At 47.5% G+C, this 21,765-nt stretch overlaps 1 protein-coding gene and 1 non-coding gene across 14 annotated transcripts in view; one reads left to right on the plus strand and one right to left on the minus strand.

Annotated features, from left to right (window-relative positions):
• CUX1 (cut like homeobox 1) overlaps window positions 1-21,765 on the plus strand; it is a 377,843-nt gene that overhangs the window by 201,042 nt on the left and 155,036 nt on the right. For all 13 annotated transcript variants that reach the window (XM_058711654.1, XM_058711653.1, XM_058711661.1 and 10 more), the window contains one exon: window positions 4,566-4,644. In XM_058711654.1, coding sequence (XP_058567637.1) covers window positions 4,566-4,644 — 79 coding nt within the window. The remainder of the gene's footprint in view (window positions 1-4,565; window positions 4,645-21,765) is intronic.
• LOC131501756 (U6 spliceosomal RNA) lies at window positions 18,736-18,837 on the minus strand. The gene has a single exon (XR_009256883.1). It is a non-coding gene; the product is annotated as a U6 spliceosomal RNA (small nuclear RNA).

Below are 21,765 nucleotides of genomic sequence, written 5' to 3' on the forward strand. Positions count from 1 at the left end.
CAGACTCTACCTCAGGCTATCTCTGCACACTGCGTAGTCAGAGTGTCTAACCTGGATCCTCCTTCCAGCTATCTGCTGGAAGACCTGATCAGACCTCCTCGGGGCTGCCTGCTGAGGGCCTGGCTCAAGGTCACAAAGGCAGGCAGTGCACACACCTGAGCACCTGCAGCAGACAGGCGTGGAGAGGGGAGCAGTTTGGGGCGAGGACGACACTGTCCCTCTCCCCCTCACTCACAGAATGCTAAAGGGCGATGGCCCCGCGTCCGGGGCCGTAACTGCATGGATACCCCAGGAAAGCTCTGGAACGTGACAAAGCCAGCCCTTCCCCGGGCCAGGCACTGAGCCTCCTTACCCCCGTGAGCTCATCTGCCCGCTCCGTCCTGGCAGGTGGGCGCCATCACCCCCAGCCCAGCCCCGGGGCCCCCCTTCGCCCTCCAAACTCAGAGCCCTGCCAGCCACGGGAACCCGGCAGCCGCCGTCTCTCCAAGCGTGGATAGGTCTCCAGCAGCGGGGATGCGACCAAGGGGTAGTCTAGTAAGCAGAAGCACTAGGAAGTGCCTGGCCGCAGCGAGGGGAATCCCACCACGGAGCTGGGACAGAGGATCGACCGAAACGCAGACACTCCGGCGCTGGTCGTGGATGAGGGTGCTGACCATACGGGCGTCAAGAGAGTGAATGAGAATAGAGAGTAGCATCATTCCCAGAACCAACACATTCTTCCAGGTTCGGAGATCGTACGGGGGGGGCTGGGTAGGGTCCCTCATCAAGTAGAAGCTCAACCACGTGCGGAGTGCTCATCGCCTTGTAGTCAGTCCAGCTGCTTAATGAATTAATTAAGCTCATTGCCCTGACCTTGTTCTCCCAGGGGCGGGCTTTGAATTTTCTTGCATTTGTGGAAAGGGGACACACGGGAAGAGAGCTCAGAATCACGGTCCCTGTGTCAATCTGCTGGAGCTGCCGTGAGCAGGTACCACACACTGACCAGCTTAAACAACTCACGCTTCTGGGGACTAGAAGGCCAAGATCAAGGTGTGGGCAGTATGGGTTCCTTCAGAGGCTATGAGGGAGGATCTGTCCCCAGCCTCTCTCCTGGCTTCTCGTGGTTTGCTGTCAGACTTCAGTGTTTATCACCCCGGTCTCTGCCTTTGTGTCCACATGGGGTCCTCCCTGGATGTTTGTCTCTGTGTCCTAAGCTCCCCGTTCTATAAGGACAGGGTCATATTGAATTAGGCTTCCCCCCAATAACCTCCTCTTACCTTGATCACCTGCAAAGGCCTTATTTCCAAATAAGGTCACATTGACAAGTATTGGGAATCAGGACTTCAACATCTTTGAGGGGACACAGTTCAACCCATAACAGTCCCCAAGTTTGCTGTGTAAATTACCAACCCCATTCCCACCTCCCTCCCCATCAACAACCCAGATAGGAGAGACAGGACCACATTTCAGGATCCTTCCACATCCTATCCTTTGCCTACCACAGGGGCAGCTACCCTTTGTACCCTTGGTCAGAATACCTGGAAAGCGAGGGACCCTCGCTAGGTGCGTCTTGAGTTGGGTGGAGAAGCCTCTGTTGGTGTCGAGAGGTACAAAGAACAGGCAGGACATCTGCCCTGTTTTCTGGGCAGAAACTCTGCTCCCCGTGAGCACGTTGCTCCCCAGAGGGAACAGAAAGATCCAGAGCACAGGGAGTGTTGCAGACATCTGAAGAGGTAACTCCACTTTTCCTCAAACCATCTATGTATGGAGTAGTCGGATACAGAGGAAATCGGTACTGTTAACACATTTTCCAAATCTTGCAATAGATATTGAAAAAGATTTTTAGGTTACAAAGGCACAGTATAAAATTTTACATATGATTTAATTTCAAATACACATATTTTAACAGCTTTATTGAGATATAATTCACGTACCATATAACTCACTCATTTATTTTTTTTTTTTAATTTTTTTTTTTCAACGTTTTTTATTTTATTTTTGGGACAGAGAGAGACAGAGCATGAACGGGGGAGGGGCAGAGAGAGAGGGAGACACAGAATCGGAAACAGGCTCCAGGCTCCGAGCCATCAGCCCAGAGCCTGACGCGGGGCTCGAACTCACGGACCGCAAGATCGTGACCTGGCTGAAGTCGGACGCTTAACCGACTGCGCCACCCAGGCGCCCCTTCACTCATTTAAAGTCCACAGCCCATTGACTTTGAATATAGTCAATATAGTCAATGTGCAACCATTTCCACAATTAACTGTAGAGGATTTCATCACCCCAAAAAGAAACCCGGCACCCCTAAGCCATCATTCTCCAAACCCCCCATCCTCCCTGGCCCCAGACAACCACTCGTCTACTTTCTGGTCTCTATAATTTGCCTCTGTGACTACATTTCATTCAACTATATATTGTTTTCAATTAGAAAAAAAAAAATTTTAAAGGGACCTAGAGATCAGGGGATGACTTCTAGAGAGTGGCAGAATTCGGATTTTTATTTTCTCTCTCTCTCTCTCTCTCTCTCTCTCTCTCTCTCTCTCTTTCGGTATTTTTCTAACTACTCAATGAGCATGAATTGCTAACGCTCGGGAGGGGGGAGAAATGTTTTATTTTTAAAAATAAAGAGAGAACTATCTTGTCACTTTTAAGTAGTCCTTCGGGTTTCTCCAAACACTTCCCCAGCACCTAAATCCCACTCTCGTTTTACGGGGGGACGTGTGTCTGAGTTCCAAACAGCTGACTTCAAACGGGAATTTGGGGGCACCACGTGCTGGAAGCTGGAGCTGCTGGTGTGCTTGCTGTGCATTGGGCTTCCGGAGACGTGTCCCCCGCCAGCCCTCGGGTCCTACTCCCCAGCATCTTCCAGTCCTACCTCAGGTGGCCTCTCTCGGCCCCGAACAAATTGTTGGTTGGCTCCCACGAGACACCCTGTAATTAAGCCACATCCTTTTGCCTCTTTAATAACACTGGAGACAGTATAATTCTGCGAGGGGACAGAAGGAGTATGTAATTTAGTGTCCTCTTCCTGAGCCAATATGAACCCCGTGCGTGTAGTATCCTGCATGCTTCAGGTGTAAAAAGTGATCCGGTGTCTCAACAAGTGTGTCCTGTGAGCAAAATAACGTACTGAGTTCATCCAGCAATCAGAGGCTCTCTGGATGTGTGTCTGGCATATTTAGGAGTTTCACGTGTTCCCTTTCTTTGATGAATAGACTTTCTGCTGGCTCATCCGGGTTAAGTCACGAGACAAACTGATGCTGGCCACCGTCACAGAAACTAGCCTGGTGCCTAAGCTAGAAACCTGGGCGCCGTCCTTGACTTGCCTGCCTCCTCGTATCAACTCAGTTTGACCCCATTCTCCCCGATTGGCCCCCTTTCCCCAATCCCTATGGTTGCCATCGCTCACTGGGTGAGGGCACGGACCCCGGAATGGTCACTCCTACATGCACTGCTGGCCTTTCGCGATCTCACCTGCCCACTCCTGTTACCCACGTATCCACATTCCCACCCCAGCAGACCCCCATGTTCCCTGGTGTGTTGTAACAGCCCCATCCGTGGGTTGTTGATCTGGATTCCATGGCCACAACACAAGAGGACACGCGAGTGCTCTAAGGAGAGCACATAACCACGTGTGCGTGTGTTTCTGGGAGGAGGGTCCTTGGCTTTCATAAAATTCTTTTACTTTTTAAAGTTTATTTATTTATTTACTTTGAGAGAGAGAGAGAGAGAGAGTGCTCATGTGGGACGGGGGGGTGGGCGGTAGGTGGAGGGGCAGAGAGAGAGAATCCCAAGCAGGTTCCGGACTCAGCGCAGAGCCCAACGCGGGGCTCGATCCCACCAGCCGTGAGATCGTGACCTGAGCCGAAATCAAGAGTCAGGTGCTCAACTGACTGAGCCACCCTCATAAAATTAGGCAGAAGTATGTCTAAGAATTGTGAGGCACTCCTCATTAAATTCCTAAGGAGGATGTATGAACCCCCAGATTTTAAGAGTTTTGCTCCAGGTGTTTGAATAGGTCCCTCCCTTTTCACACAGTCTCTCTCGTTCCCATCTGGTGAACTACTCTTGGATGGTCACTCGCTTTCCTGCTTGATGGCCCTTTCTCAGTGTCCCTATGCCTCTGCTTACCCAGCGCTTTCCCGGCGGGGATTCAGTCACCTGTTTCCCCTACTGGACCATGGCTCCTGTGGCTGGGAGCTGTCGCTCTGCCCTCGCCTCCCACACGGTGTCCGCCTACGGTCGGCTCCCAGTAACCACTGGCAGAGGAAGGAAAGGGACCGTCTTCCTCTGTGGGGAGCCCCCACTCGGCTGGGCAGTGGGACCGAGGGTCACAAATGGCCACATAATTGCACAGCACCGCTCCTGCCTCGTCCCCCATGCCAACTGGGCCACGTGGATTGTCTCCCTCTCGTGTGTTGGCAGCCGTCTTCCCCGAGAGGAAGGCCCAGCTGTCCGGCACTTTCGTGAACCAATCAGACTTCTGTTTGCCGTGGGAACTCACTAGATGTGTGATGATTTCTAAATTACCTCTTGACAAATTTTAAGCTCTTTGTTTTTCTTTTCCTTCTTCCATCGCCTTTCAGATTGATGCACTGAGTAAAAGAAGCAAAGAAGCTGAGGCAGCCTTCTTGAACGTCTACAAGAGATTGATTGACGTTCCAGGTAAGCCCCTACGCTCACCCGGCCCACCAGTGGGCGCTGTGTGTTGGCGAGGCGGTGGGTCTCGGGCTCACTCTTCTCAGCTTCTCTAAGGGAATCATACCAGCAATGGCATCTCCCCCAGGAAACAGGGAATTCTGGGACTCTGGAGTCTCCAAAACCCAGACTTTGGTTGGGTACGGACATCAGCTGCATATTTGCTGAAGTTAATCAGATAGCTTCCCTTTGATGCCTTTGTAAATGCAGAGACTCAAATCCGTGCGGCTACCTTTCTCTTTGGTATAAAAGGCTACACATTCCCAGAGAAGAAATAGAACCCATGTGTGTGCTACGTAGACATTGTGAACGTTCGCGGTTCTGGGCTGGCCGATTCCGCTTTCAGGAGTGGCCCTAATGGGGCACCTGGAACGCTTCCTCCCTCCCAGGTCATCCAGGGAATCCGCAGCCTCTGGGCACGTCTTTCACTGAAGGGTTATAGCCAAGGGCAAGGGGTGGCCTGTTGACCACATATGTGGGTTCTTTCCTTTAAAGAAACTAAGGAGTTAAATCTTTAATGATGCTTGCTGGGCATTCAGAGAAGCGATGGCTTTTCATTCCTTATTTTAGAAAAGTGAGGCAGATTTTAGGGCACCTTGAGCCATGGCTCCCATTGGTCCTCTTTTTCTGGGTGTTGCCCTCACCAGGAACTCATGGGGTAGCGATGGCCATGATCACGTGAGTCCCAGCTCAGTCCTGGGAAGACTCAGATCAGAAAATTAGGAAAGCAGTTTGAATGTCCTCCTCTTTTGACCAAGAAAGCCCAGTTATCACCACCCTCCCCTCCCCAGCTCCTGGAGTTGCTCACTTGCTCCTGGCAATCCTTTGAACATTACTGGAGCCACTTTTAACAAAGCAGAGCAGAAGCATGTCTCCTTGGTGTCTGTACTTGGACTCCAGTTCAGGTTCACCATTGGCTCGGCTCTGCTCTGCCCTCCGGGAGTGGGGGTTAATGGAGGCCACACCAAGCTAAAGGTGGCGGAAAACGTTCTGGACGCTTTGGACAAAGAGGAGGGAGATAGAGATTCTCGTCCCAGGGCCTATTGTGAGGTCTTGGCCACATTCTTTTTCTTCTCTGGACCTCAGCTTCCTCATCTGGAAAATGGAATAAGGTGGGGAACAGCCTAGTGATGAGAATGGTTTTCTTTGAACTTCTCACAGTCTTGGAGCACATCCAGCCCTAGGTTCCAAATTCTAGCCTGTTGATTTTCTGCAAGAGTTTGTATCCCCCTAGGGGTTCCCTGAAGACTCTGGCTGGGGCTCACGGAGAGGCTCCTTAACAGTAACTGGATCATTCGATGCCTTACGCGCCCTACATCTCGGGAATCGGCCGCGTGTTGGGCCTGTTTGCATTTTCTTTTGCAAGTTTTGTGTTGGTGACTTAGTTGAAAGGGGACAGGCTTATTTTGTCTTCGCCAGAGACCCAGAGAGCCTTTCACTACTGTTTTCTAAATAATGTACACTCTCTTTCTTACACGTCCATTTGTACCTGAGTTTTCCCTTAGTGAAGTTTCTCAACTGGGCAGTCTATTGGATTTCTCTTTCTGAAATTATTTTCTGTATTTCCCATAAACCAAGAAGTGATTTTTTATTCTATTCTATTCTATTCTATTCTATTCTATTCTATTCTATTTATTTACTTACTTACTTACTTACTTACTTATTTTCTGCCAACACTCCTCTTTGCCTGAGCAGGACTCATTCAGAGACATAGATAATTTTTACAGAATTTTGATTGTAACGTGGGCATATATTTATATTTTGCTTTTCTTGCTTACCACCGTCCCAGAAGCATTTTTTCCCCATATTGATGATACTCTTCATAATGATCGTTTTTGGCCAGAGAATCCCAGGTTGGCAGTTTCAATTTCAGATGGTAGGAGCAAACGACGTTTGATGTTTTCTGTTAGAGTAAAAGTCCATCGAAGTTCGTCGACCTGCCACGTAGATCCCTTTTGCCCCCCTCCCAGGTATTTCTTCCTTTACAAATGCCATGGCCTGATGGCTCTAACAGGTGCCTTGAGAAGCAGGAATGGAGCTTGGAGCATTCTACCTGTGTGTTGAAGTCTGCTTACTGCTCAGATGAAGTAATCCTGCGGCTGAGGCTTACAGGAAGGGCCTGGTCAATAGCATTGCATTTACTGACAGTCACGCAGTTGCGGGGAGTCAGGGTGTCTTAACTGTCTGTGCGCTTCAGGCTTCGATCCAGCTGAACCCAGAAACATTGGCGGGGCGTGTTGAGTTGTAGTCGCAAGAAGCAGCAACTTACACTGTCAGAAAAGTGAAGGACGCTCCTGAGGATAGCGGGATGGGGATTTCGGCCCTGCATCACGTGGCCCAGTTTCAGGAGCCCAGGAAGAGCCGACCAGGTGGCTCCAGGAAGAGGAGGAGCCAAGGTCCCACCGGCCAAGGAGTCTGGCCTGGAAGCCTGACAGAACCACCCCCTGCCCCGCACGGACCCCCTGCCCGAAATCTTACTTGTTTGTGTCTTTTCCTTGTTTCTCACCTGTTGGCTCTATTGGAAGGAAGGCCCCCTGAGTTTAGCTTTGCGTCGTCACTCTATGCCCAGCACCTGGAGCAGAGCCTGGCATATCACAGGTGCAGTATGTTACATGGCCCAAGGGGCCCGTCGTCCGAGAGCCACCAGGGGTCACACCGTTGGCTCCTGAAGCTCAACCTCGTCTCGGTCCTGACTCCTGAGGTTCATCGTGAATATCCGGTAGCCCCTGCGCATCCCCACTGGGATGATACGGGTACCCCGAAACCACCCACTGCGTCCGGAGCAAACTGGCTCCTCCTTGCGTTTCCTCTCTCAGCGAGCAGTACTGCCTTCCACCCAGCTGCTCATGCCGGAGCACGGGGTCACCGAGCCCTGGCCATGCTGTCTCCAGAATGTTCTGGATTCCATCCACGTCTCTCCACCCCAGCTTTTGCTCTCCACTGCGTACTTCAGGCCACCCTCCTCGCGTCTACGCTGCCTCAAGGCGAGTCTCTGAACTTGCAAGGAGGGGTTGGTCTTCACCCTGCAGGCAGGCCAGGCCAGGCCGATCGCTTACTCCTCCGGATTCACTTGAGACACCATTGCCTGACGTCCCAGGCCCGGCTTAGATGTGCCTCTCTCTCCCACACACACACCCACTCCCCACGCCCTGTGGGTTGGCCCCTGTGATAGCTACTTGATGCTCTGCTGGTTTCCCTTCTGTCCCTCCTCATTTTCCTAGTGTCTGCCCCAGTGCCTGCCACGTAGCAGAAACTCCCCAAATATTGGTTGAGGGAATAAATGAAAGGGTCAAATTGTTTCTTCAGAACGTTTTCTGAGGTTTTGCGGTCTCTTAATTGTTCACGCTGAACCGTGCTCCCTAGAGCGGCACTCTCACTGAGGGAGAGCACTCTGGCAAGTTCTAACAACCCGGATTGCAAGAGAGCAGAGCGCATCCTGCGTTGAGCTGTAGCCGTGTGGCACCTGTCTGAGCCTCCTTTTGCTTTCGTATCATTCCATACAGATTCACCTGCCTGCGTAGACATTTGTAAGACCCTTAGCATTCCGGGTTCAGCAGATGAGCACATGCGCCTCTTAGGGACCGACGTCCAGAACCCGTGTTTGGTTTCCCAGCCGCCCTGCTGGAAATCCCCGTGCCCACCCCCTCCCCCTCCTGCCCCCCTCTCGTGCAGTGGTGTCACTCAGCTCTGGGGGAGAAGTAACATTGGAGCCCTGGCGACATCCCGAATCCCAGATCGTGTTATTTCTCTTCCCCAAAGTTCATTCGTGCTAAAGACACGGAATAAACTTTTAAATGTGTAACTGTCCCACGGATTCCACCGAACGGTTAAAATAGTCAGGACCCCCATGTTTGCTTTCTTCCTCATTTGCCACCAGACTGTTCCGCATTCTCTGGTCAATTCGGAGAGTATCTTAAGATGCTTTTTTATCGGAAATACCCTGCTTACTTCAGCCAGAGCACTTTCTTTCCGCACTGCTGTGACCTCCCCCGCCCCGCCTCCCACTGATCAGTCAGTGGGTCAGCACCTCAAAAGCTGGCCCCTCCCTGTGTCGCAGGAACCATGCTGAGTCCCAGGGGTAGAGGCGGGAGCAAATCAGCCACATGGCTTCCCGTTCTCATGGGCTTCAGAGGGTGCTGGGAATGTGGGCGTTAAAAGTAATCACACACATAGTCATTGTAGCGTGGGTGTGACAGCCTTGGAGATAGAGCCCATTGGGCATGAAGTATAGATTGGAAAGGACTGGGCAGGGTCCCAGCTTGGTGAGCAAGAGAAGAGGGCAGTAATGTCATCTAAACCAAGACACTGGTTTAGGGGGCGCTGGGTTCACTGGTCAAGGGGGCGCTAATAGTTAACGCCCGAGTAAAGGTCACACACCAGTATGGTCACCCAGCTGCAAAGGCAGGTGGGGGCCTGGTAGGTTATGTGAAGGATTCTGGACTTTGTCTGACCGAGAAACCAAGCATGGCTCGTGAGCATGGAAATGCCACGATCAGATGCGTGTAACAAAAAAGTCATTCCGACTATACGGGTAGGACAGCAGATTACAAAGGTGTCCCGAGGGGATCTGGAGTGCGAGAGATGAGGTCCTTTGGTTTCAGGTGGCAGGAGTGAGATTAGAGGAAATGGACAGATTTCACCTGCATGTAGGAGGTAAGGTGGATGGTTGAGGAAGGCCACCAGGGCAGTCCTCGCCTGGACACGGTGAGCGCTGTGTGATTTCCTTCAGGACTTGTTTCCGTGGTTCCCTCTGGTGTATTACTTAAAAGGAGGACCAACAGACAAGTTCGGAGGATTAATCTCTCTTCCTGGTTCTCTTATCGTCTCTGATCGTTGTCCTAATTGAAAGTGGCCTTTGGCTTTATCGTCAATGTCATGGCAGTAGGAGAGCAGATTTACATTTTGATTCATAAATAAGTTAGGATTTGACTGCGTCAGTCTAGATGGCTTCATCTGTCAATTTTGTCACAGACGGATTTTTATATCCTCGTGTTTATGGTGAGCAGATAGGGGTAGCTTACACTTGGACACAGCTAAGATCTTTTTATTTTAATACACCTCTGATTGAGATTCGTATTTATATTTATTACTTGCTGATGATTAGCCATACGGAGAAGAGCTTCATGGTAGCCATCTGCCAACAACATGACTTGGTAAGGACACCTGGGCAAGGCCCCCCCAGATGGGGAGTCCCTCTGCGGCCGGCTCCCTCTGGAGCCTTGCGTCCTTCTGCATGGGGATCTGTGGGTGAGGGCCAAGTTCAGTGAATATCCGTCAACAACAATGACCCCGAGCGTGCGCAGAGAGGTTCAAGGTGTGCTGTGTGAGAAGTCCCAAAACACGTTCCCTCGGCCAGCACCTCCTGGCCGTCTGCTGTGTGCCTGCCCGGTGCATGCACCCGACATACAAATGTAGTCGAGGCTTGGCCCTTCCTGGGTGGCTCCTTTTCGAGCAGCGGGGGACCATACAGCCTTTGAGAAAACACTCCCATAGTGAAACTGGCAGCGTCCATCCCTAACTGTAGCGAATGGAGAAAGAAGTTTCTCTTAAAGGAGGATCCTCTCAGACAGCTGGAAATATTCGGGAATGACCACCTCAAAGCTCTGAGATAGCTGGCATGTTACTGTACTCTGAGAAAAATTATGATGATACGCGTAATCTGCCAGAAATTTACTTCGCCTGAGCGACTTGCTCTTGCTTCTTGATACTCTTCAGATTTTTTTTTTTTAACAATGAGCATGTATTTATCCCGGCAACGGGGTGGGGGGGGGGGGGAGTCTGGGGGGGAAGCATAAATCAGGAAAATAGTCACGATCTTAGTTTGTGAACAGCCCTTATTAATGGATCACAGATAAGAACTTAAGCCCTTGTCAGTTGAGTATCTGTGAGACACTTCTCAATTGGTGGCAAGCACAACTGTGACTCTTCTGTCTCAGAAGCACCTCGGACATTTTTTCGGTTTGTTTTCTAAGTTGAGAAAGGAGAAAAAGACAGAGTGGGAGGAGCTCCCGCCCGTGCCTCCCAAGGCTTTGGGTGCCGGTGCATCGGGAGAGCCTCCCCGCAAAAGCTCGCATCGCCTTCTTGCCTTCATCTGTGGCCAGCCCGACAGGGAATCATCTTTCACTCCTTGCTAAGATGTGGTCTAGGTCCTCCAGACACAAACCCTTCAAACACAAAGGCAGTGCCTGGAAGGGTTTATTTTAAGATTTAAATCTTAGGAAGCACATTACCAGTGATATAAAATATTCATTGACTCATGACACGCCGCTAGAACTCCATGTTTCATGACTGCCCGCTCTCACTTTGTTTCCGCGGAATCACTGGCCTGCAGGTGTAAGTTGAGGCGGTAGTTTGCAGAAGTCTTGGAAGAGAGCTAGCCGGAGAGAGAACCCATCGAAATGCCTCCAAGGGGCTCCTCCGGGAGGTTTTCATTTGCCCTCGGGGAATACCTGCGCCGGTGTAAATATCCCCCCGCCTGCCCAGCGTTTGAGGATCTAGAAATAAAGGAGTACGTCATCATTTTTAAGAACTGCTTTGTAATGCTCCTGCATAAGAAGACAGTACTAATCTGGTCATCTGGGCCCATCACGCTGGTTCCAAGTGAGGACACCACACCGTCAGTTAACATTGAAAAATACTGTTACTTCCGTTCTCCTTTCCCTGCCTGTCCCCCCGACTCGAGGATCCCAATTGCAAGGCTGCTGGAAAAAAAGAGGTGAGATCTTAGGATTTAGTTGGAAACACCCCTGGCTTCTCATATCAAGCTTTAAAAGGACGTGCCACTTGGTGGCATTTTTTAAGACCTTACAGATGTGGCCGCTCCAGCCTGATCCTGTGAGGCTGCTCCAGTCCGTGTATTCTAGGTCTCCTGGTGTTGGCAGCCCAGCCGGTGCCCAGGCCCCTCCAGAGAGAACTCTGTAACCTCAGGATCCCCTTTGCACATTTTCAGTTTACCTTCGTAAGACATTTTCATTCACACGCCAGAATCAGCCACCAGCACCCTAACAGGCCAGAGGACGAACTAGGGCTGCAGCCAGGATATGAAGCCTGTGGGTTGCAGATGCCTCCTGTCTCCCCTCTGGGTGCAGGGCCAGAGCTGGTCCCGAAGCAACCTGGGGACCAGAGGACGAGGGACAGTTCCGCTCTGCCCAGCACAGGTGACTGTAAACCAGACAGGGTGGAGATTCTCTGCCCTCCCTGGCCAGCCTCAAGCAAACGTGGGGCCTGACGAGCCTCACCATCGTAGGTCTGCGAGCTGAGGAATCGGCTACATTTTAAAGAAAGGCGAACGTGACAAGATGGGCGTCGGAGTGCCGGCCGCCGCTTCTGCACGCTGCCCTCCTCTCCTGGGCTGTCCCTGCCCGTTCCTTTCCCGGTCTCTCGTCCCCGTGCGGGACCTCGCGAGCCGGGACTTGGGGATCCTGGGTTCCCTGGCGTGGGGAGGTGTGGCGCCTCTTCCCCCCTTAGCCGTAGCCGGGGTGGTCCTGGCACACTTCATATCTAGACAGCTTTTCATCAGTTGCTCATCAGCATGCTAATTGCTGTATGACTAATTATGCCCTGAATTCCAGTTGATTTTCTTAATGAGACAGCTGGGTTAATTATGTAATCGTATGATTACATTAGCCTAGAGTGCCCCGGCGAAAAGTAGCGTCTGCCACGCTGTGATGTCATCGCAGGGATGGCACTCACAGGGGCACATTCGCCCTCCGATGGTGGCGGGGGGCCCCGTCGCCCGCAGAGCTCTCGGCGCAGACGTGGGCTTGGATTTAGCAAGGTCGTTCTTTCCAGCCCTCGCGGTGTAGGTGGAGAAGCAGCTCGCCACCAGCCTGTCCACACCCTCCCCGGCGCACCTCCGCCCCAGCCAATCGGCCCCAGCCAATCGGAAGCCCTGCTTCCCAGCCTCTGCCGCTCGCTCTCCATGAAGTCCCGTGGCATCCTCCTCCCTCCAGAAGTTCCCTGCACCAAGACTGCCACGTTTTATGGGAGCGCGCCAGTGCCTCTTTTATGGTGACTCAGAGAACTCAAAAGGAGAGGAAGACCAGGGAAGTCAGTTTACGCAAAGCGTAAGGAGCATAGACCGGCCCAGCCTCATCGCCCTCTTCCCCATACGGGTACTATTCATACCGTCTTTCCACCCTGATCTCCGCACCCCTCCTGGTGCGCGAGAAAATACACGTGATCAGAGGAGGGGGACGGCTTCAGCCACTGGCCACCTCTCTAAGACTCTGAGAGTCGGTAATGCCTGCTGACCACCCCCCGGCCCCCGACCACCTGCGACCCTCCCCCAGCGTCACGGCCGCCTCTCTTCCTGGCCAGGCTCTCAATGGGGGGACAGATCCCAGTCTCTGCTTAGCCTTTTTCTTTTCACCATTTACATTCTCTCCCTAAGTGACTTTTCTTTTTAAGTTTGTTTATTTATTTTGAGAGAGCGAGAGATCATGAGCAGGGGAGGGGCCAGAAAGAGAGGGAAAAAATCCAAAGCAGGCTCTGTGCCGTTAGCCCAGAGCTCGATGCGGGGCTTGATCTCATGAACCGTGAGCTGAAATCAAGAGTTCTGACGCTCAACCTGACTGAACCACCCAGGTGCCCCTCCCTAAGGGACTTCCAATGTGTGTTATGCGCCCAAATTCCACCGGTTGATTCCCTGCCCCTCCCCGCCCCTCCCCCCCCCCCCCAACCTTCCGAGGACGGGAAAGAGCATCTCCCAGGGAGTCAGCCTGGAATCCTTTCTTTCCCTCACGCCTGTAGCCAGTCCATCAGTAAGTCCTGCCGACCCGGCCTCCAGAGGGTATCCCAAATTCGGCCTGATGCACATCAGCCGTCCCCACCCTCATCCAGGCCACTGTGACCTCTCCTGTCTCTTTGCTCCCCCTTCTCCTGTCCAGCACAGCAGCCAGACAGGTCTAAGTCAGTGGTGTCCAAACTGCTTTTGTTCATGTACCCCAAATCCTGAATTCATATCCCCAGCGTATGCTTATGTATGTACTTGTTTAAATGATAACACACGTGTAATTACAGAAACGTATTAAATACACTGTAAGACATATGCTAAAAATGGAATTAGAAGGATGTGGTGAAGAGTAAAAGCAACTTCACATTTGTATTTTATCAGCAGTACAAAAAACTTTGCTCTCATGAAAAAAATCATACTTCAGAGTCAACTTGATGGAGGCATGATTTGCATATGATAAAACGCACCCGTTTTATGTATATAATTTGATAGCGTGGCCACCCTCAGAGCCTGGATATGGATCATATCCATCGCCTCAAAAGTTCCCTGATGATCTCAGACCCCAACAACCGCTGATCTGCTTTCTGTCGCTTTCGATGAGATTGGCCATTTCTGGCATTTCGCATAAAGGGAGTCTTTGGGTATATTCTCTGATGTGTCTGGCTTCCTCCCCTCAGCATGGTATGCTGGGGATTCATCTGTGTCGTTCGTCTATCACAGTCCTTCCCTTGTCGTTGCGGAATGGTGTTCCACTCTATGGGATAGTACAACGTGCTTATCCATCCGTCTGCTGACGGACATTCAGGTTGTTTCCAGCGTGGGGCTGTTGTATTTGGCCCGCTATAAGCACTCATGTACATTTCATTTATTTATGATTTATTTTGAGAGAGAGGACGCATGCACGCGTATGTCGAGGAGCAACAGAGAGACAGGGGGACAGAATCCCAAGCAGGCTCCGCACTATCAGAGCCCGACGTGGGGCTTGAACCCTCGAACCACGCGCCAGATCGTGGCCTGAGCCGGAATCAAGAGTCGGATGCTTACCCAACTGAGCCACCCAGGCTCCCCTGGACATACATTTTAAACGGGCTAGAATTTAGGGCTAGAATTGCTCGGACCTGGGGCAGGTTGTGGTTAGCTTGATAAGAAACTGCCAGACTGTCCTTTTCCAAGTAGCGGTGTCGTTTTATCCCCAGTGAGAAACCAGAAGGAGTTGCGTTTGCTCCATGTTCCCTCCATCAGTTGTTCCTTTCGGTCTCTTCGACTTTCCACATGGCGTGTTTTGTTGCGATTTTAATTAGCATTTTCCTGACGACTGATGATGCTATTTTTTCATGTGCCTTTTGGTCATTCTCAGATCTTCACTAGGGTTTAAAATCTTTTGCCCGTTAAAAAAAAAAAAAAAAAAAGGAACGTCGTACTGAGTTGTAAATGTTTAACATATTCTAGATACAAGTCCTTTCTCAAATATATGCACTGCAAATGTTTTTTCCCCATATGAGGATAAGGTTTTATTTTAATAAAGTCCAGGTTATTATTTGTTGGTTGTTCCTTTTTATGTTCTGAGGAGTCACTGCTTTAGTTATAATTTTCTTCTCGTGTGTTTTTTGAGTGAAGTGGTATGATTTTATCTTTTACCTCTAGGCCTGTAAACATTTTGAGTTAACTTTCATGTATGGTGTGAGGTTGGGCCAAGCTTCATTGAACATTAATGGACGCTATGTGTGAGATATTTTTCTGGAGCCTCTATTTTACTCCATTGATCTGTGTATCTTTCCTTATGTTAATGTCACGCTATCTTGGTTACTGTAGCTTATCAGTCTTAAAATTAATATAAGTCCTTTATCTTTGGTCTTCTTTTTAAAAATTGTTTTGGCTAGGTGAATTTCAGTATAAATTATAGATTTAATTTGTCAATTTTTACAAACGTGTTTCCAAGGACTTTTATCAGGGTTCCACTGTATCTGTCGATAATCTGAGGAAAATTGATAACTTACCCCTATCGAAATCTTCCAGTTCAAGCATGGTTTATTTATTTAGGTCTTCTGTAATGTCCCTCACCAATAGTTTATAGTTTTCAACATACTAACCTGGCACATACCTTGTCCAGCATATCCCCAAGTTGGTCATGTTTTTGGATGATATAGTAAATAGGATTTTCTTCATAATCTTCTTTTCCAGTTGTCATTTTTATATAGAAATGCAGTTAATTTTTAGCAGTGCCTGGGTGGCTCAATCGGTTGAGCATCCCGCTCTTAATTTCAGCTCAGGTCATGATCTCCCAGTTCATGGGATCGAGCCCAATGCTGGAATCTATGCTGACGGCACAGCCTGCTTGGGATTCATTCACTCATTCATTCATCTCCTCTCTCTCTCTCTCTCTCTCTCTCTCTCTCTCTCTTTCTCTGACCCTTCCCCCCGCTCATGCTCTTTATTTCAAAAATAAATAAACTTTTTTTAATGCAGTTAATTTTTATATAAAAATACTGTGTCCGTGGCTTTTTCAAACTCACTTATTCTCGAAGTTTTTTTTTTTTTTTTAATTTTTTTTTTTCAACATTTTTTATTTATTTTTGGGACAGAGAGAGACAGAGCATGAACGGGGGAGGGGCAGAGAGAGAGGGAGACACAGAATCGGAAACAGGCTCCAGGCTCCGAGCCATCAGCCCAGAGCCTGACGCGGGGCTCGAACTCACGGAGCGCGAGATCATGACCTGGCTGAAGTCGGACGCTTAACCGACTGCGCCACCCAGGCGCCCCTCGAAGGTTTTTTTTGTAGATTCCTTAGGACATTCCATCCTGAAGAGATTGTGTGCTTTGTAGTTGTTGGGCAACATGTTCCATAAATATCAGTTAGGTCAAATCGGTTGACAGTGTTAACTGAAGTTTTCTGTATCCACATTGGTTTCCAATCTGTAATATCAAATATTTCTTTTTCTTGCTTCCCCACCCCCCCCCCCCCGCCTTTTTTTTTTCTTTTGGACTGGCTAGGACCTCAAGTATGACAGTGAACAGAAGTGGAGAAAGCAGACATATCACATTGGTCCCAACTTGATGGAAAAGCATTCAGTCTTTCACCATTAAATATGATATTAACTGGGGCGGGGGGGGGGGGGTTGTAGACTCTTTTTATAAGGTTGAGAAAATGCCCTTCTATTCCTAGTTTGCTGAGAGTTTTTGTCATGAGTGAATATTGAATTTTGTCAGATTTTTTCCTGCATCTGTTGAGATGATCATATGATTTTTCTCCTTTGTTCTCTTAATATGGTGAAATCATTTGATTCATTGCTTAATGTTAATCCAGCCTAATATTCATAGGATAAATCTTAACTTTGTTATGAATTAGCTGGATTCAGTTTGCTAATATTTTATTATAAGGACTTTCGCATTTAAGTTCATAAGGAATATAGGACTTTAGTTTTTTTGCTTGTTTGGTTGTTTTTTGTTTTTGGGGTTTTTTTCCTTTTAAACTCTTTATTGAGTTTTGGTATCAAGATAATGCTGGTCTTACAAAATGAATTGAGAAGTGCTGCCTCTTCCCCTATTTGCTGAAAGGGTTTATGGAAGATATCTATTATTCTTCCCTAAAACTTCTCTAGTTTACCAGTGAATCTGTCTGTGCCTGGGGTTTTCTTTGGTGCAAGGTTTTTCATTACAAATTTAACATCTTTAAAATTTTTTTTTAACGTTTTTATTTATTTTTGAGCCAGAGAGAGACACAGCATGAACGGGGGAGGGGCAGAGAGAGAGGGAGACACAGAATCGGAAGCAGCCTCCAGGCTCTGAGCCATCAGCCCGGAGCCCGACGTGGGGCTTGAACTCGCGGACCGCGAGATCGTGACCTGAGCTGAAGTCAGACGCTCAACCGACTGAGCCACCCAGGCGCCCCACAAATTTAACATCTTTAACATTTATATGACTATTAAGATTTTTTATTTCCTCTTGGGTCTGTTTTGGTAATTTTTCAAGAAATGGTTCATTTCATGTAAATTATCCAGTTTATTGGTGTAATGCTATTCATAATATTTTGTTATGTTTCAAATATCTGTTGGATGTGTAGTGATGCCCCCTTTTTCATTCCTGATCTTAGAATTTGTAGATTCTCTCTTTTTTCCGTTTGATCATTCTGGCTAGTCTTCTCAATTATAGTGATTATTTTCTTAAGAACCAGTTTTTGCTTGCCTTACTTTTTCTCCTCCCCACCCCCATTTAAGTTTTATTACTCTCTGTTCTTATTATTTACTAATTTCTACTTACTTTGGGTTATATCCACTCGTCTTTATCAGCTTTCTTAAAGTGGTGTTGAGGGGTTAGATCATTGATTTATTCCATTGTGGTTGCAAGACATGCATTGCATGATTTCTGTTCCTTTAAATTTATCAAGACTTATTTTATGATCTAGTGTATGTTCTGTCCCTATGAGTGTGTGCACTTGAAGAGAATGAATATTCTGTAGTTTTTGAGTGGAGTGTTCTATAAATGGTAATCAGGTCAGGTTGGTTGATAGTGTTGTTCAAGCATTTTGTATCCATACTGATTTTGTATCTAGTTGTCCTGTTAGTGAGAACAGAGGTTTGAAACCTTCATTAATGTGCATTTTTTTTCTCCTTTCAGTTCTTTCAATTTTTGATTCATGCTTTTGAAGCTTTGTTTTGGGGTGTGTATATCTTTAGGATTGTGATAGCTTGTCAGTGATTCAGTTCTCTAAGTTTTGCACAGTGGTTTTCTTTATCCCTAGTAATATTTCATGTCCTAAAGTTTCCTTTGATTTTAATTTAGGCACTCCAGTTTTCTTTTGATTAGTGTTTTTATATTATATCTTTTTCTGCCCTTTTCCTATTAACCTATTTTTGTTATTATGTTTAACTTGCATTTCTTGTAAACAGCTATGCTTTCCTTTATTATCTAGTCCAATAATCTTCTTTTTAAGTGGAATGTTAGATCTTTTACCTTTGATGCAATTATAGGTAAAGTTGGGTTTAAATCTTCCATCTCACTGTTTTCTACTTGTGTTACGTGTTTTTGTTATATTTTTCTACTTTCATTTGATTATTTTTATGATCTTATTTTGTCTCCCCAATTGTCTTATTAGCTATAACTCTTTGTTTTATTTTCTTAGTGCTTACTTAGGCTTTACAGTCAGCATCTTTAATTTATTACACTGTACCTTCAAAGAATATTATACTATTTTACATACAGTGTAAGAATCTTCTAGTACACGTATTTTCTCCCTCCAGTCCTTTGTGTATCACTATTCATTTTACTTCTACATTGGTTATAACCCTACAATACGGTGTTACTATTTTTTCTTTTTTTTCACGTTAAAAAAATATGGAACATTCGTGAATTTGTGGGTCATCCTTGCACGGAGGCCATGTGATCTTCTCTGTATCATTCCATGTGCTGTCAAACCGAGCGTTACTGTTTTTGCTTTTAAATAGTCTTTTCAGGAAATTAAAAATGAAAAAAGTAGTATTTTATTTTCACCTACATAATTATAATTTCTGGTGTTGTTTATTCCTTTGTGCACATCCAGGTTTCCATCTGGCACCATTTTCTTTCATTTTTCTTACAGTATAGGCACACTGACAGTGAATTCTGCCACCTTTTGTTCATTTAAAATAGTGGGGGGAGGGAAAAACCTCTACCTTACATTTCTGAAAGGTATTTTTGTTGGGTATAAAACTGTATGTTGGCAAATTTGGGTTTTGTTTTTTTTCTCTCAGGACTGACCCACTTTATTTCTGACAGGACATCTCCAGTTAGTTGTATCTTTCTTCCCCTGTATAGAATGAGTCTTCTTTTCTCTGGCTTTTAAGATTGCCTTTTTATTCTTCTTTCCAGCAGTTTGATCATGTTTATTGGTGTTCTGTGTTTATCATGTTTGTAGTTTGTTGAGTTTCTTGGAGTTTTGGCTTTATAACTTTTACCAGATTTGGAAAATTTCACCACTATTTCTTCAAATACACCTGCTGCTCCTCTCTAGGACAGGTATGTTAGATTACCTGATACCATTCCACAGGTTGCTGAGGTTTTAGTAACTATTTTTTCAGTCTTTTCTTCATGTTTCTGTTCAGACAGTTTCTATGATCTTGTCTTTGAATTTACTAATCTTTTTTTTCTTTTGCAGTGTCTAATCCAGTGTTAAGCCAAGTCTAGGGAATTTTTTCATTTCTGATGTTGTATTTCAAGCTCTAGAATTCCATTCTCTTCTTTGTATCTTCCATTTCTCTCCTTAGTGTGTTCTTATTTTTCTTTAAATCCTCAAGCAGACTTATAATAGCTGTTTTAGTTTTTGTCAACAAATCCCATTATCTCTTGTCATTTCTGGTTCTGTTTTTATTAGCTGATCTCTCCCCTCCCCCATATTATCCTGCCTCTTTGCGTTTTTTGCAGAAATTTTTAATGGTTGAGACATTTTTGTAAAGGATGTTGTCTTTGCCCACAAGTTTATTTTTTTTTATGTTTATTTACTTGTGAGAGAGAGAGGGACAGAGCACGAGCAGGGGAGGGGCAGAGAGAGACAGAGACACAGAATCCAAAACAGGCTCCAGGCTCTGAGCTGTCAGCACAGAGCCCGACGCGGGGCTCGAACCCACGAGTTGTGAGATCATGACCTGAGGCCGAAGTCAGATGCTTAACCAACTGAGCCACCCAGGCACCCCTGAATAAGTTTAGACGATGATGAGAATGTTTCCAAATATCTGCTACTAAAATGCTGTCACTATAGCCTGAGTATCTTTCAAGAAGTGGTTTTTTTGCCACTAAGTGTTAAACCATCACATCCACTTCAAAGACATAGTTTATGTGTTTGTTTTTTCAGAAATGCCTCTCAGGCAGCAATTACTGATAGCCATTTGCCATCAGCGATCAGGGCAGCTAATTTAGAACTCTTGAATTCTCAAAAGAAAATTGTATAATTCATCTTTAAGCGTAAAACTCTTAAATACTTCACCACTGAACCGACAAAACTTTTTTTGGTTCAACGTCCTGCAGTTTTCTTCTCATGCCCCAGTGGCTCACCTCGGAAGGAAGCTCTTCTCTGGTGGGTTTTCCCATCGGGAGTAGAGTTGAATACAGACTTGGTTCAGACATTGTATTTTTAAGAGACCAACGTGCTACCTACTGCACCTCACCAGGAGGGCACTTCACACATGGTATTTTCAGCTCCGGGATTCAATTTGATTCTTCTTTATATCTTTTATTGCTCTCCTTAACTTTGTTCATATCCTTGAGCACAGGCCTCACTGACGACGTGTCCCTGGTTACTCTCTCCCCTTCGTTGCAGCCTTACCGGCTTCCCTCTGTGCCTTGAATATGCCACATTCATACTCACCTCTGGGCCTTTGCACTGCCCTTCCTTCTGCCGAGAAGCTTCAGGGTTTCTCCCTTTTGCCACACAGATCTTAACCTCCACGTCACCTCTTCCGAGAGGCCCTCCCTGTCCCGTCTGTCTCCAGGACCCATTCCCCGTTCCCACACCCCGTTTCCTCTCTTACTCCTGCTTGGCAGTACTTGAAAGTATTCTGTTTTGTTTAGTTTTGCTTTTTTTGTCGGTTTCCTTCACTTCAGTAGAATGTCAAGCCTTGGGAGCAAGGATTTTGTCTTTTTGCCACCGTGATTCCCCCCTCCCACCCCCGCCAGCACCTAGAACATTCCTGACGTCATAGAAAGTACGTGGGTGCCGGCAGTCGGACTGAAGTGTTCCTTTGGCCGTGCCTGGCAATTCTCTGCTCCTTGATCTTCCCTTTGCTGCATCTTCCACAAGGGCTAATCGCACCACGGTCTCCATGGGTCGAAATTCTGTCTCCTCTTTAAAAAAAAAAAAAAAGTTTACCTTTGCCAGTTTCTCCATCTGGGAGTGGTCTTCCCCTCATCCGATCTTCCGGGTGGCCCTCCTTGCTTTCCCTTTGTCATTTGTGAACTTGGTTTCTCTCTACTGTGAGACATGGTCCCAGCTGAATCAGCTGAATGCCCTGTCCAGTGCCTCACCCGGGCGGGGCCTGGCGCAGACAGATGAGTAGGAAATACTTGTTAAATTAGTACTCGACGAGACAGTGTAATTTAGGTGACTGGTGGTTCGGGAAGCAGAAATCTTAATTAGAATTGTGCGTGCCTGTTTGCCCAGGTGGCGTCTCTCCTCCCCCTGTCCCCGGGTGGGATGCCGGCGCCCCCTCTCCCCTCTGACTGTGATGCTGGAATTAATGAGGTCCTGTTACACGTACTTGGGAGAAGGTGCTGAATAAATACAGGTGATGGTATTGTTGTTGTTTGTTGTAGTTATGTTCTGAGTCCGGGGCTGCGTGATGAGCTATGCAATGCCTCCAAGAGTGTTTTAGGAATTAACTGTTGGA

This window comes from Neofelis nebulosa, chromosome 18 (assembly GCF_028018385.1).
Source record: "Neofelis nebulosa isolate mNeoNeb1 chromosome 18, mNeoNeb1.pri, whole genome shotgun sequence".
Classification (NCBI taxonomy): Eukaryota; Metazoa; Chordata; class Mammalia; order Carnivora; family Felidae; genus Neofelis; species Neofelis nebulosa.